The sequence below is a fragment of the Rhodnius prolixus genome, unplaced genomic scaffold (genome assembly GCF_049639745.1).
Source record: "Rhodnius prolixus isolate KJV_2025 unplaced genomic scaffold, Rpr scaffold_2, whole genome shotgun sequence".
Lineage (NCBI taxonomy): Eukaryota > Metazoa > Arthropoda > Insecta > Hemiptera > Reduviidae > Rhodnius > Rhodnius prolixus.
The window spans coordinates 14806543-14823435 of NW_027411592.1; the positions used below are offsets into that span (position 1 = coordinate 14806543).

At 31.3% G+C, this 16893-nt stretch overlaps 1 protein-coding gene across 3 annotated transcripts in view; it reads left to right on the forward strand.

Moving 5' to 3' along the window:
* The window catches only part of sls (sallimus), a 256723-nt gene that overhangs the window by 150824 nt on the left and 89006 nt on the right, over positions 1-16893 (forward strand). For all 3 annotated transcript variants that reach the window (XM_074118099.1, XM_074118100.1, XM_074118101.1), the window contains 19 exons: positions 75-262; positions 2051-2325; positions 2458-2597; positions 2750-3011; positions 3095-3248; positions 3764-3897; positions 4037-4268; positions 4727-4898; positions 5496-5682; positions 7442-7650; positions 7754-7881; positions 8032-8257; positions 8896-8997; positions 9162-9362; positions 9661-9891; positions 9997-10306; positions 10427-10615; positions 11189-11352; positions 13379-13508. In XM_074118099.1, coding sequence (XP_073974200.1) covers positions 75-262; positions 2051-2325; positions 2458-2597; positions 2750-3011; positions 3095-3248; positions 3764-3897; positions 4037-4268; positions 4727-4898; positions 5496-5682; positions 7442-7650; positions 7754-7881; positions 8032-8257; positions 8896-8997; positions 9162-9362; positions 9661-9891; positions 9997-10306; positions 10427-10615; positions 11189-11352; positions 13379-13508 — 3634 coding nt within the window. The remainder of the gene's footprint in view (positions 1-74; positions 263-2050; positions 2326-2457; positions 2598-2749; positions 3012-3094; positions 3249-3763; positions 3898-4036; positions 4269-4726; positions 4899-5495; positions 5683-7441; positions 7651-7753; positions 7882-8031; positions 8258-8895; positions 8998-9161; positions 9363-9660; positions 9892-9996; positions 10307-10426; positions 10616-11188; positions 11353-13378; positions 13509-16893) is intronic.

The following is a 16893-nucleotide window of genomic DNA, read 5'->3' on the forward strand; positions in this document are numbered from 1 at the left end:
TAGTAAAATTTTTAAGAATAGGTATTTGATAAATGTGAAAAGAATTGAAACAATGTATGAACTTGTTTTCTTAGGCGACCAACAAACATGGAGAAGCAATGGTGTCATGTAAGTTACAAGTGCGTGGACGGCAAGGAATTATTATGGAGCCGCAGTTGCCTAATACATTCAGTTCTGGCACTGAAAGCATTCAAAAACTGGAAGAAGAGTTGCACAAAAAAGATGAAGTTTTACCTGAAGAAGAAAAACCAAATCCTCCCAGGTATTGCATTTTAAATATATCTAACAGTTTATTATTTTTAAAGAAGACCCTAAAGCTTACTTTTAATTCTACAGCCTATCATTACTGAGATCCGTTTTGTGTCCCTTGCTAAATTTAATAATTGGAAATAATTATGTACCGTACTTGGTGCGTTCTAAATATTGTTAACAAATTTATTCAGGGTTTGGAATATCTCTCTACAATCCGTTTAGAAATGCATTTGAGCAGGTTTTATCTGCTTCGAAAAACAATCAAGAATTTAATACAGTCAATCTAGAATTTGCGAAAAATATCAGAATTTGGGGCCAGACTTACGAAAAAAAGAATTTTAGCAAATTTTTTGTGAGTTCTTTCCATTCCTAACGATATATCAATTTCCAAAAGATGTATTTATCTGTAGAAGCACTTCTCATTTCTTGACTACTTTTACCTACTTCCAGTTAAAACTGTTGTCAACTTTAAAAAGTGACTTATTTTTCAACAGAGCTTTCACCTAATTTAATGACATTTATTTGTTATTGAATCCCAGAGTATTCTCTCCATTTTCTTTTTTTTTTATATTTAACATACCCATCCTCTCAAATGAATATGTCTGTAATATACAATAAATTATCCAATTAAGTTATTTCCAAAAATCTGTAATGCATAACTAATTTAATAAAAATAATAACCAGGTCAATTTTATCACAAAACAATGTTTGTATCAAATTATACATAATGAATTAAATGAATGAAAAGTAAAAACTTGGAAGTATTTGCTTTTGAAGAGCGCACCACTTTTCACGAAAATAAAACAGGTGCTTCTTGCTTGATTTAATTGTATTATATTGAATATTCAGTGTTGACATTACAAAACTACTTCACTAATGGACTCGTAAAATTACTTTAAGAAAGGAAAACTTTTGGAAAGTTATACTAGAAGCTTTGTTCTTTAAACAATTAACTAGTTTCTTAAACAAAACAAAAAAAATGAGTAAGAAAACCAACCAATACACGTCTAGAGTAGTCATTTCTGACAGTGATAGTTCTTAACCATTCATTTTTAATATAGGAGAGATCAGCAACAAGCTTGACACCATCTTAATTCAGTACCTAATTTGTTAACTTTTTTTTTTGTTTAAATAATTATTTAAATATTTGGCTGGTTTAGGTGCAATTCCAGTAATTATATGAGTGTAAGTTGAAAAAAAGTAAAGTATTTCTACTTTTAAAAAAATTAAAATTAAAAAGAAATTGGGTGTAGGTTAAGAGAACACGGATTTGTTACTATTCAAACTCCGGTGATAGACAGTTTTGTGTGACGAGAGAACTCTTTGCGAAGTGCTGTAATAAGTCTGCGGGCACTAATTACCTTACCTATTGAAGCGTGTTGTGTTAAAAATAAATAAGATCATTTTCTTTCTTATTAAAAGATGTTCTTTCTGCATCTTAAGGGTCAAATTCTCTTATTGATCGACATTGGAATTACTTAAGTGCTGAATTGCCAAAGTGGTTTGTGTATAAATCTTGAAATTCTCAAACCAGAACTTTTATCGTTACATCTGACTGTTTGATTAATTGCGTTAACCAGTTTGACATTTTTTGTAAAGGGTCAAAACTTTTGTCAATGCAATAGTAATGGAAAACTTTTCTAAAAATCTGCTGTATCAACCGTACAATGTTTCGTAACAGTGGATTGTCTCTTCCAGATTGATAATATTGTTGATTGATACTTAAAAAATGATGCAGTCCTTGTAAATTATTTGATTTCATCCTTTGTTTAATGCAAACTCTCAAAACAAATTTCAGATTTGTAGTGGAATTGAAAGATACTGAATCTCAAGAGGGTGGTGCTGCTCATTTTGATTGCCGTGTAGAACCTGTGGGGGATCCCACGCTTCGTATTGACTGGTTCTTTAATGGGCGACCTTTTGCTACTGGATCGAGAGTACATATGCTTAATGATTTTGGCTTTGTTGTGCTTGATATGGACTACACATATGCCAGAGATACAGGAGAATATATATGCAGAGCTACAAATAAATGGGGCACAGCCACTACTAAAGCCATTCTTACTTGTAAAGGTAAGTCAAACCAGCAAACTAGAGAAATTATTATATATTCTTATTATTAAGAGATCCCTGGATTTTTCGTTTCACACAGACATGCATATCTTGAGAATTGCAGCAAGAATTAAATAAGTAAAATTTTTACAGCCAAACATGACGTTGTTCTGGATTCACAACTACCTGAAGGAATGTGTGGAGAAAAATTAAAAGAATTAGAGAAGGGTAAAGTTACTGAACCAAGACCTGAAAAAGAAACGCCTGCAATACCGCCTAAGTTTGTTACTCACGTAAGTTATATTCTTTCTTTGTTGAAATTTAAAAAAAGTAAAGCCTAACTACATTGTGGATACACATAAAAAGTAGTTTATTTAAAGAAAAACTCACAACATGAAGCAAACAAAATTTACATTTTCAATAACTTGAATGTCTCCTATTGTAGATTACTTCTGCAACAGTGAGCGAATCTGAACCAGTAAGATTTGAATGTCGTGTCGAACCCAAAAATGATCCCTCAATGCGCATAGAATGGTATAGAAATGGAAAACTACTTCCTTCAGGCCACCGATATAGAACTATTTTCGACATGGGTTTTGTTTCATTAGATATTCTTTATGTATATCCCGAAGATGCCGGTGAATACGTTTGCCGTGCTGTTAACGCTTATGGTGAAGACTTCACAAAAGCTACTATTGCATGTAAAAGTGAGTTCGCGTTGTCGCTAATAAATTACTTGTCGATATAATAAATTTAAGAAATGAAATTTAAAAAACACGAACTTTTGCAGAGGTTCCATCCATTATACTTCAAAACCAAGTGCCAAAAGGAATGAAGAAAACAGAGCAACTAATGCAAATGGAAGCAACTATAAAGAAATACACTTCTGAAGTTCACCTTACTGAAGAAGATTTGTATGAACCGGAAAAGAGGCAACCCCCAAGGTTAGTATTTCATAACCTATTTTAGGCGCCACGGTAGCCGAGCGGTTAGAGGCGAGACCTGCGACGCTAATATGTATTGTGGTACTGGGTTCGATTCCCGGTCTTAGGCTTTGGATTTTATTTAATGGTTAATAAAAGAAATTTACAGTAAAGTATGTTTGCTAGTCGCCTCCGTCCACGACACCTTATCGGTAGTTGGACGTTAAGCCCCGCCCGAAAAAATAGGCGATTACTTTACTAACCTATTTTGACAACTTATAAACAAGTTATTTGCGAATTGTAAAATCCTTTAAAAGACCCTTGAAAATTTCTGCATTAGATCATTAATGATACACTCAAGTCGAAATTAATTTACTACATTTAATAAAGGTTGCAGATGAATTGTTCATGTATTTAAACAGCGTAAATGGTTCAATAACCTGATTTGGGCCCACAGGATTTGAATTGAGAAAAAATGAAAAAAAAATTCAATTTTTTATTAACATTAAAAATCTAACACGTTGATCATGTTGTAGATTCGTAACCCAAATTCAAGATCAAACAAATCTTGTAGAAATGGAAGCTACTAAATTTGAGTGTCAGCTTGCTCCGGTAGGTGATCCAAATATGAAAGTTGAATGGTTCTTCAATGGAAAACCTTTACATCACAGTAAGATATTCATTTTCTGCGTGTGTAGTTCAAAGCCCTAAAGATAAAAATTGTCTGTTCTTAAATTTTCTCATGTATTGAATATTTCTGCATTTTATGCTAAATTTTTGTAACTTAATCCTTTAATCCTGATTTTTAGAAAACAGATTCACGCCAATATATGATTTTGGTTACGTTGCTATGAATTTTGGTTGGGTATATCCAGAAGACAGTGGAGAATATTTGTGTAGAGCTACCAATCTCTATGGAATGGATGAAACCAAGGCTATTATAAGAACAGCAGGAAAGCCAGGAATAATTTACGATTCTCAATTGCCAAAAGGCATGAAGAGTATAGAAAAGATAAGAGAAATGGAAGCGTCATGGCAAATGTAAGAATATAGCACAATTTAATGTTTGATAAAAAACTACGGTAAATCTTCCAATATCTGCATCAAAATTTCGTACTCTAATTCCTTAATAAGAGAAGATAATTAGTGTAGCTTGTATCAAAGTAACTACGCTTTTGCATTCTTTGGAGGCCATAGGAAACAGTCAAAAATGAAAATGGACCGCAGTTAATTAAAGAGACATTAGTCACTATTTTGGGCATTTTTATATTAGCATTATATGTGTAGAACTGTGGTGCCAAGAAAGAATAGCTGTTTGATTAATTTTGATTGGATTACTTTTCAGTGTTAAAAGTTAAAAAGTCTATCAGTTAAATTTTTAACATTTTTTTTCCTGATATACAAAAAAAAAAATATCGCAGTCTGATTGATGTCTTCTTAACAAATTTCGATTCAAATGAAAAATAATGTTTTTAAAAAATGAAAATGTTAATTTTTAGTGCACCAGAAGAAAAGAGTGAAGAAGAAAAGGAAAAAGAAGCGCCGGTCTTCGTGAGCAAACCTGAACCAGTAACTGTAAGCGAGGGAGATTGTGCTAGATTCTGTTGTAGAGTTACTGGTTATCCTAGACCAAGAGTAATGTGGTTGATCAATGACCATACAGTTGTTAATGTGAGCCTTATTATTTATTTAAAGCTAGCAAATTAAGATTTTTTAAATTTTATAAAATGTAAAAAGATATAATGTGTAATGTGCTACATAAATGCCACGATCACTTCTATTCTGAGATTCTTCAATATTTGTTTCAAAAGTAGGAGGGATGGGATTAATCACTTCGTTCAGATTTTATTTCTTAATTGAACACATCATAAAGCGGGGTCTTCTATGTTTTATTTTGTACCAGGGGAATAACTGTCCATTTGGCAGATAGCTTTGTGTGGGTAAACATGACATCAACATAGAACAATGTGCTCCTACCTGGTGGTTCAATGAGAGATCACAGTCACTCTTCTCCTCTAAGGCTTCCGTAGATATTCTTAAGATGGCTCCTTGAATTTAAGTGAATCTAGGAAATTAGTAGTGAGTTATATCCCAGCTTCATTAATTTTCTTCCTAATCCCCAGGAAGAGCTGACAGGTAATATCACTTTCTTGTGCCAAGTCCTCTCTTTGATTATAACACATTTTAGGAGATCTCTAATTATTCAGAAGCGTCGTTGAATCTCTCAGTACACTTATTACGCCTCCACTAATAATAGTGTTTTCGCAGGGCGCAAGATACCGACTTACATATGACGGCATGTGGCATTTGGATATACCTAAAACTCGGCAGTATGACAATGGAAAAGTAGAGGTAGTGGCTCGTAACTCTTCAGGTGAGACCAGAGTGGAGACTAAGTTGAATGTCAAGCCAAGAGGTGACGATTACCGTGGAGTGTTGAAGAATTCACCTAGGCGTGAGTGTTTATTCTTACAAAAAGCTGAACTTATGCAGCATATAATTATTCTATATTACCCCTGATTTTTTTTGAGGGTAGTAGGAATCGCTTTTTATTTATTATAAAATATATATATTTACATTAAATAAATTTTTTGTTAGAATAAAATATTTCTTCATTAATACAATTGCTACTATTATCCACTAATAATACATAGAAACAATCTTAAAAAAATCATTGTGCACAGTTTTTAGTTTACCTAAAGCATTTCTTAACACCATACGCATTCATATACATATATATAAATAATTTTAATGTATAAAATCCAGTTTTACCAACATATATATGTATATTTGTGTAAATCAAAAACATGTTAAAATACAATATCCTCCCTTGCCCAATGGCCCCCTATAAGAATCGCTTCTCTAATGTGGTGTGCTCGCCGGCTGAAGTCATCTTTCTATTTCTTCGTGAAGAAGATGAAAGTATCCACAGGTAATGCCATAGTTGTCTTATTTCGTGTCGTTTTGTAGCACAAAACTGCACGAATCACTCCAAACGTTTTGCCTGTTCGTTATTTCCCTCAAAAATAGCATGAATAGCGAGAGAAAAGAGATGCTTCAATGTTATCAGGATGCATTTTTCAAGCAATGTATAGAATGCTCAACTACGGAAATTTTTTATTTGAAATGGTATACTAACTTTTTTGTTTCATTTTATTACTGGGTCTCTTATCTTGTAATTTTGCATGAACTAATGTGGTGTCTATCTATTCTTGAATGTCTTTGATGTTGTTAGTATAATGGTGGGATGTTTAGTGGACCAACTTATAATCAATGTGTAAAGTATTTGTTCACTTTTGTATTTTATTTTTTGTTCATATTTTTGTGTCAGATTATTTTTTGCATTTTGACATTCTCCTTAGATATTAAAAATGAATAAATAAATCCATTTATGACTGATAAATATTTATTATTGTCTATGTGATTTATATAAGACTGTTTAAAAGTTATTATTGTCTTATCTGATTACTTCTCTAAAAATTTATATAGAAGGAAAGTTTAAAAATATTGCATGAAACTTGATGTTTGTAAATACTGAGTGACGTCTTTCCAAAATCTGTTCCACCGAATCATGTCCATTCATATTAATTGTCCAGGATACATTTATCTAATATGTATTTAACACAATTAATGTACTAAATAACCATTTTTAAATGATGAGTTAGCATTCGATGTATACTGTTGAAATAAATAACTCCGATACTTAGTAAATAAAAATATAATGTTCATTTATCATTAAATAAATGATAGTATTTTAGGAAAAAATTAAAAAAAAAAATCTATGAAAACATATGAATTTATTTTTTGAATCGGTTTAACCAAATCGTTTATACTCATCTAAATTCGTTATAAGTTATAAGAAAATAGTAGGTATAATTTAATATATATAAGATACATATCCTGAGACCTGTTTATTTTTGACATTTCAGTGGTGAATGGGTTTATGGAAGGACGCTTATCAAATTATGCAATTGTACATTATACTTGGGACTGTGACAGTCGAAGTATGGGTTTTTTATTTGTAATTTCTATTTTATACTTGTTTTTAGTTGAATTGTTTATTGGTTCATTTTTACTGCTATTATTACTTACTTTATAAAACGTATCTATTATTAATCTTGCTTTGCAAGTAGTTCGCGTCAGGAATAGTGATCAGCAGCGTACTGATACTTCACTAATTTATTTTTATTTATTTTCTTTTAACGTAACAACAGCATGGTACGATGCGGAATTGGAACATTATCAAATTGAAAGACAGGAAACTGAATTAGAAAAAGTATTTGAAGAACGTCACGCTCAGGCTGAACAACGTGACGTCAGTGCAGAATTAATAAAGAAAAAAGATATAAAAGAGACCGAACCAGAATGGACACAATCAGTAAAAAATAAAAGAGGCGAGGAATATTACAGCAAACTAAGAGAAGTTAGTTTTTAAATAATAATTATGCTACATTATAGGTTCTACAAATTAAAATAATATTCGACTAAGCAAAATTTTAACTCACATTTTGAAAATTGTTTTTTAGTTGGAAGAAGATCAACTTGTCAAAGAAACTAGGTTGAGGGAAGCATCACACCAGTTCGCTATTCCTGGGGAGAAAGTAGCACGCAAGTCGGTGGCAAGAGGAATGGCACAGAGCTATGAATCAAATCTGTGAGTGTACTAATACCTAAAAGGACTTTTTTAAAATTTTAAATGCCAACCTATTCATTCCAAGTTTTTTTTTTTCTTTTTTTTGCTTATCATTATAATCTAATTTTTTACTATGTAGAATTACATCATTATGTTTTTATTTTGTTTCAGCAAAGAAAAACAACCTGAATTAATGCCTTGGCAGAAAGGAAAGATTCTAAAGGAGACCGGCTACATGCAACAACGTGAAGATCAGCAGGAAAAAATGACCCAAGAAGATGTCAGTAAATTGCAGCAAAAGACCATTGTGCAGCAGAGACCACCTGCAGATCCTTCCGAGAGCACTGTCCACGGCAAAGAAGTTCATACTGCCGTACAAAAACAAGTACAAAAAGAGGTGAATAGAATTCTGTATTAAAATAATAAAAAAAGTGATTTTATGATCTATTAATTTTTGAAAAAAAAACTCATTTAGACTTATTCAAGTGACAGATCTACTTTCATTTCCTCAGGTTTTATCCTAACTTCTTATCCTTTAACGTCCCTAAAGAATCAAGATAAAAATTCAAAAAGAACCACAACTGATCTATGTTAAGTCGCTAGTGTTGGTGTTATTAATTGCTACCATCACATTTTCCAAGTTTCTGCAGGTGGTAATTGCCCCCGCAGGTTGTTAGACAGCCTTTTTGCGGTCCAGTTATAAACAATATTACAAGAGGACCCTTCCACCAATAAGCTGATATCTAATCGTAGCAGTTCATTGGGTACAGATCCCATGTTCGAGTCCAGCTGTATGTCATTAGATTTTCTTTTCATTGGAGTCTCTTATTGCTTCTGTAATGATAGAACATTGTTCGAAGGTTGGCATCCTTTTAGGGAGTCTCCGAGTGCCAATAACCTTACATTGTGGCGAGTCCTAGTACAAATTTCAAAGATTCCTAGTTAGATTCATAGTAATAATTTAAAAAAAATGATGGAATCACATAAATCACATAATACTTACATTTTATTTTAAAATTTTAATAATTCTGTTAGGTAAAGGGAGATCAAGAAATTACCAGAAAAATATCAACTACAGAAACAACTGAAATGGAACACAAAGCAACAACCCAAGAACGAATAGTTCAAGGAAAAGTGGTATCTAGAGAATTTTATAATGAATTAATTTAATTAAGTTTCTGTTGCAAAGATGTGATAATGATATTTTTGATTTCCTTATTATGATTCCAATTATTTATTTTATTTATATTTTTTATGTGTGTGAAAGATCCAAAATTACATTTTCATTCCATGAATTATAGAAACCTGCCGTGCCACCTGTATTTACGAAGAAAATCCAACCTTGTCGGGCCTTTGAACAAGAACAGGCAAGATTTGAAGTAGAATTTGATGGAGAACCATTACCCAAAATCCAGTGGTATAGAGAGGACTTTCCAATACAAAGTTCACCTGATCTTCAAGTACATACTTTTTCTACGAAATCTGTCCTCATTTTGAGACAGGTAAATAAATATATTTCAAAATCGAGAGAAGATTGCTTGCTAGGAGACATGTTGGATAAAAAGAGAATAAAATTGTCAATGTTGGGCGTTTTCAACGTTACTGTACTTTTTGACGATCAACCCTCATACAACTGTCCTTCCGGACAGTTTTAATTTAGACTAGATCCAACTTTCTGCTGTATCATATTATTTGTAATTAGTTTCTTTTATAACAGGAATTTGTTCAAATTTAAACAAAACAAAATTCTTTTGTTTCTCGGGTGTTTCGTCCCATTTTTATCTCTACACTTTGTTTTAGGTATTTTTGGAAGATTCTGGCGTTTTCTCAGTAGTTGCAGAAAACCGTGGAGGTCGTGCCAAGTGTTCAGCTAATTTGGTTGTTGAAGAGAAACGTAGAGCTGGAAGGAGTGGCGTTGTACCACCCAGTTTTTTAACTACCGTGCAAAGCATCATCCTAAATGCTGGTCAACTTGCTAGATTTGATGCTAAACTTACTGGAACTAAACCAATTGATGTGTATTGGCTCAAGGTAACCTGAATAATAGGATGGCATTAACTTAAACTTGAATAAGAATCTACCATGAATACTTAAGCGATTAAATAAATGGTTTACTCATTGTTACTGTGTTTGTAGAACGGTAAGAAGGTAGTTGCTGATATGCATTACAAGATACTAGAGGAAGATAATATATACACTCTTTTAATAATTGAGAGTCTCCCTGAAGATTCTGGCACCTATGAATGCGTAGCTATTAACCAGGCTGGAGAGGCACGTTGTGAAGCAGAATTGGTAATTGAAAGTGGTAAAAAAGGAGCTCCGACTCCAGCTAAACAACAAGTAGGATCCCAACAAGCAGCTCCAGCTATAGTAGATCAGTTAACGGAACAAATAAAAAAGGAAGGACAACCTGCCCTTTTCAAATGTAAAATTCCTGCCAAGCCAGGTAATACTAAAATTTATTGATATAATTTTTGTAAAATATTCAAACTTTACTTTTTATATACTGGTTTCAAATAATTTTTTAAAAATTGCAATATGTACATTGTAAAATTCATTGTTGCAGTTCCTCAGATCCAGTGGTATAAGGGAGATCAGCCAATTAAGCCAAGTAAATATTTCCAAATGGGTAAAGAAGGAGATACCTACACCTTGAGGATTACAGAAGTTTTCCCTGAAGATGAGGGAATATATAAATGTGTAGCGTCAAACCAGGCGGGGCAGGTTACACTATCTGCGCATCTAACAGTTCTAGGTCAGTAATTGTCATGAATAGTGCTTATGAAATGGAATTTTAAAAGGCTTAATAATGTATTTATAATAAGACCCTGTCAAATGCAAGAACGAATTTTATTCCTTTATAAGTATCTATTAAGATAACCCACAGGTTTTTTATAGAATTTTATATAGTGGGATTGTGCTTAGTCTGGGATAGAGGGAATGTGGTGTCTGTAAGGATGGTGATGTTGGAGACATATAAAATGGGGTGTCTACTCTTAGTTTTATGATTCAGGGTGGGAGGGTTGGCATTTGGTTGAGGTTAGTTCTTTGGATGTCCCGTATAATAAATTTGAAGTCCTAATTAATGTCCATATAGTAGGCATATTTTTCTTTAATTTTTTAGAGTCAACTTACAGCATTCTCAAATAATCTTTATAGTTATCTCTTTCCAATGCGCTTTTTGGCACATTTACTCAATATATCTTATGATGTGCTCAAGTAAGAAGACTACGATTTCACTTTCCAAAGAATAATTTTGCACTAGCATGTATAATTGCATGTCTTACTTTTTTTTCTTTCTTTGGTTTTAAATGACATTTTATTTTAGCACCGGATAGCAACGATGTAGCACCAACACTTGCCCCAATGAGAGATGTCATTGTAGCTGAAGGAAGTTCAGCACAGTTCCGTACCCAGGTATCTGGCAAACCAACTCCGACTATACAGTGGTATAGAGAAGGTGATTTGATTCCTCACTCGCCAGATTTTCAGGTAAAGTAAATTAAACATCGATTTATTTAGCATTATTTAGAAGTTAGAGTTATTTCATGTTTTCCACAGCTCATATCAGTGTGATAAAGAGATAAATAATAATTAACAGTAATAGGTTTTTTGCAATGTTTGTAAACAAAAAAAAAATCAATTAAAAACTAAACTCTCTTAGAAATTAATTTATGATATTGTCTTCTTAAAGTAACACATTTAAGAATTCTAGGAGGGTCCAGTAATTATTGCAACACATTCTCGCTCCAATATATTGTTGTATTAAAATATCGCATCCTGATTTATACACTTTCTGATCCTTAAACTTGTACAAAAATATTGATAAATTCCTGACAACCAAGGTTTATAATGAAGTTATAATTTCTTAAAAAATGGTTGCCTATTGACCAGATGTGATAAGTTGTGAGAAATTACAGTATGCAAAATTATTTTTTTATTTTTCCGACGTTTTCATGGTCATTGCCTTATATTAACTAGAGGTTAGTTTCAAAAATTGAGGGTAAAAACAACCTGATTTACTTGAAAAACAAACTGTGTGGCAATGATTTTGGAAAGATTTCGAAAAAAGCGAGAAAAAATGTAATTTTTTTTGTGTTACACCTAACCGATGGCCAACAAGTTTCTAAGAAGTTGTAAGTCCAACAGCCAACTCTTAGTCCAATGCAGATTACAAATTCGGCGCAAACATTTAAAAACCAACTGATTCTTTTTACACCGGCACCCATTTTTTTTTATATATATTTTAGTCATGTCTTTGCACGAATTAAGAGGATTTATTTTACAAGCTCTTTCGTTTTTTGTGTGAAAATTTACTTCAATGGTCTTTGTAGGTTTTTAAAATATAATAAAAGTAAAAGTTGGTATTTCAACGTTACGCTTTTTCGTGCTCTTTATGACGGTCAACCCCTATACAACTGCCCTACCGAACAGTTTTAATATTGGTATTTATAGTAAATTGGGTTGTGCGACTTTTCTGCCTATATTATTATTAAGGACCCAATGCGAGGGACCGTCCTGAGACTCCAAGAGGCTCTTATCTCATTTTCGGTCTCTAAATAAAGACCTGAAATACACATGTTTTTAATAGATTCATTGAAAAAAGTGATATTTTTCATAACTTCTTTACATAAAAATTGATGTATTTATAAATAATTGCTGCGTATTTATTTTCTTTAAAAGACTTTTGTATCTTTCTATTCAATTCTAATTTCAAACTTTTAAAGCTATAAGGGGAATACCACCTCGTGAAATCCAACCCATTTTCTTCTATACTTTCAACACAATTGGATTAAAATGTCTCTTATAGTTTGTCAAGTATAAATATTACTGGAGTGCACTTCTTCTAAACGAAGAAAATTGCATTTTAGAAGCGTATTTACTCTTGCATAAGGATCTGTGCGAACCCTATAAGATGTGCTAAAGTGATAAAATTGAGTTCAATGTAAAACCAAGGTCAGTTATAAAAAGGACATAAAATTGTGTGATCATTGATTTTTATCTGTTATTCTCAGCCTGTTTTCTCTAATCTGACCTCGCCATGTTCATACTTCTTCGTAGATTGACTCAACAGGATGGTGTAGTGAAAATTGACTTCCACTTAAAAAAACTTCAGCCTCATGCTAAATTCGTCGAGGTTTTTTTAGATGTTCAAACTTCATTAATGCTATTTGAGCTCATGATTATATGAATTTCTTTATTTTATTTTTGGAGTATATCATTTCTTTATTTCTTATTCTAATGTTATTGCTATAAAATATTTCGATAGCCTGAGGAGGGATTTATCACAAACGTTTGTTTGTATTCTATTTGTTGTTGTCCTCGGTATGTATCAGAATTTTGATTAACTCCTTATATAATTAGCAATTAAAAAACATAGAAATCATTCACGAAGTTGCTACTAAAGTCCGCTGTAAACTTATAGGGAAGGAATAAATAGGGGCTAGATCACAAAGTTTGCCACAAATTTTTTTGATTTAATAAGAAATATTTCCAATTTTATAATTTTTGTTTTTAGATGATCCACGAAGGCAAAAATGTTGTACTCTTAATTGCTACTACATTTGAAGAGGATTCTGGTACATTTACATGTCGTGCAACCAATTCAGCTGGCCAGGCAGAAACGTCAGCAAAACTCATCGTAAAAAGTAAGATTTAAATACCCCGTTAAATCTGAATAAAATTAAAAATTTAGTTGTATTTAAAAATAAATTTTCTAATGGAGGTCTTTGCAAGGTTATTTTCCTCATAAATTTTAGCAGGGGGAAAAAAACTGCTTGAACATTGCTTTCTACTACTTAGGTTCAGCTTTAGCAATTTTTATTTTCATTTCTCTTGTGGAATGTAGAACTTAAATTATTATTTTGTCATTATTAATTCCTTGATTTAGTTAAAATTGTTTTGTAATTTGAAATTCCTTTTTAGTTTCATTCTCTCTCAGAAAACTACATTCCTGAACAAAAAGAAAGATTAATGAGAAAATTTCTCGATATATTTAAAATATAATCCATTTAGTTGAGTTACTTTTTGCCTCCCTTTGATAACTTTAGATCTAGTCATGAATACCCAGTTACCAAAATGAAAATATTTAGGCAATTCTCTAAATAATTATTTTTATTAATTTGATCGAAAACACTAATGCTTAGGGCCTTGCAAATCAATATTAAATAATTTTGTATATAATAGAATAAATAATAGTGCAAAACTGTGTGCTAGTTTAATAACTATTTACTCTTATAACAGCAATAATAATGTATTATTTATTTTTTAAAGTAGCAAAAATAAAAATGTAACCAACGGAAAGTCACACAATAAATTGTATTTTCTTGCAATTCTTTAGATGTCTTTGACTTTTTTTTTCTTTCATTTCTTTTCCCGCTATCTTTTTTATTTTTATTTTTATTATTTTATTATGAACGATGTGCCAGTGAAATAGAAACATTTTTTTTTATTAGCTAGGAACATCTGAATGAACATTCTTTTAACCATCAAGAAAAATTAATAATACTTTCTGAAATGAATCCGTTTTCCATATTTATTGTTCCAAATTTTGAAGTAAATTTAGTGATATATGAAGAACTAAACAATATACACTGTGCTGTAGCTATGAGGCAGTTGCTAGATCTATATATAAACAGGGGCTCTTTGTGCCTTTGCTATATTTGGTTTGCCTGATTCACTGTCCGCGCTCGCACGCACTACCTGGTTAACATCCCGAAATTCTTAAATCACTAGAGAATTTGTGTCAAACACATTTTTATTTACATTTTCTTAATTTTAATCTAATAAAAAAACCTCTGAAGATAAAAAAACTTTTTTAAAATAATTTGTACATTTATTTTCTTTTTGTTAACAAAAGGCATAACTTCATAATACACATTGAGTACTTTTTATTTATTTATTTAAACAAAAGTTCAAGGTTTTGAGAAAATTCTTGAATGGTTTTTGTTTTAAATAATTTTTCTTTCTTATGGAAATTGCTGATTAGACATTGTTACTTACACATTAGGTCCTTGACATATTTAATTATGAATTGTAATTATGTAATCTTCCGGAATGTAAGCAAATGTCAAGGAAATATTTTTCATACTATTTCATACCTTTAAAATTCTTTGCTAATTTTTTTGAATTGTAAATTTATGGAACAAATTACAGTCTTGAAGCAGAAAAAGCTTGAAGTAAAAAAAAAAAATATTTGAAAGGATGAAATAATTCCAATGTATGTCTAAAAAGAAGTTTATTTTTATAAACTAGGCGTAACTAAAACAAATTATACTTTTTTTATATATAAAAAATATTTACAGCTTTAGGGATCACAGATTTAAAAATAGAAACAATGTAATAATTTACAAAGTGATTTTTATTTTTGGTTAAAAATAGTAATAGATTTTAAAGTGGCCATCCTTTTATTATACTCATGAGTCAGGTACACTTTTCCTACAGCACATACAAATTATGAGTCATGAAGAATGGCAAACACAACTTTCTGGCGTCCAGCCATAAATAAAGCAACTAGATCAGATCTTTTATACCATTACTTCTGGTTCAAGGATAGTAACATACTTTTTGATCTTTCACCTGGTTAAATCTCAAGATTCGATACAAAATATTTTGACATAGAATATTTTATATCTTTATATATACACATTTTTTAATAAGTTTTGTTGCTAAAAAAAAAAAAGACGTGTAAGAAATTAACAGATAATAATAATAATTTTATGGCGCATTGTTCATAGTTAAAATAATAATGAGAGATCTTATCCAAAACTAAATGAAATATGACTCAACATTTGCTTTTTATGGGAACAAACTCAAGTTAGAAAAGAGGTTTGTTCTTAATAAGGCAATGATATCATTCTCTTTCATGTAGCCTTGGACCTAGATTCTTAACAGATGACAACTTTTACTATTCAATTTCTCACCACTTTGGTTTTTGATTTATTACTTCATTTTTAACTCTTTCTTTCTTTATCTTTTCACTATGAATTATTATCATTTTTCCAAAATTAACATATTAGCACACCAATTAATAAATAATTAAGTTTAGATATGTTATCTGACTTTATAAACATATATAACAAAAAACTATGCCATAAGTTGAGAATTGTGACAGAAAAGATCTCGGGGTGCATCCACCCTCCAAATTAAATTTTTACTAGCAAATCTTAAGCACACAGTTTTATATTATAATGTTCAATTTTAATTTATAAAATTTTTATGTTTAGGTGTGATTATATAGCATACTAAAGTTTTTTTGATTTATAAACAACCTTGCAGTATTTTAGTTTTTATCTCAATGTGCTTGTCTTTTAAAGCAGTACTCACTGTTTTAATTACAAATACTTCAAGGTATTTTCAGTTTCGTTTATTTTTAGTTATTAATAAAGTAAAAGAGGAAAAAAAAGTTTCCACTACTTACTAGAGAGTAAGACATCATAACTCTACCGTATGTACCTCTCGTTACGATTACCCAGAGAAGACTGTTTTAGCGTCTCCGAAAGTATACTCGTATTCCTTTGGCAAGAAATGATGATGATCTTTATCCCCTCTATTTTACTCCTTCTTTTCTCCCGCCCCCACAAAATATCAGTATGGGGTCTCTTAGTGGGAGGTATACTTCCATTACAATCACAATTTAATAATTAATATCATGTATTAAAAACGCATTTGTAAGTTCAGGAAAGAATAAAAAATAAATAAGAGTAATGAATTGATTGAATTATTCTTAATGTGTTGAACACTGTCCAAATTTGAAACTCTCTTTTACACGGTTTGATTCATATGGTTTACATGGGAATCCAGTTCTGTTTACAAAGTTCGCTCTTATAACTACTATACCAAACACACCCCTAATACACCACCAGTAAATATCTATTAATAATTCAACGCCCTTTATAAACTTCTCATTTTCGGATTCCTTGAAGTTTTATTGTATTTATCAACAAACACAAGAAATGTTTAAAATAATTTAGTTGAAATGTGATATTTTGACATTGCCTGAGAGCAGCAGAGAATCGGCAGAGAATACTTGGT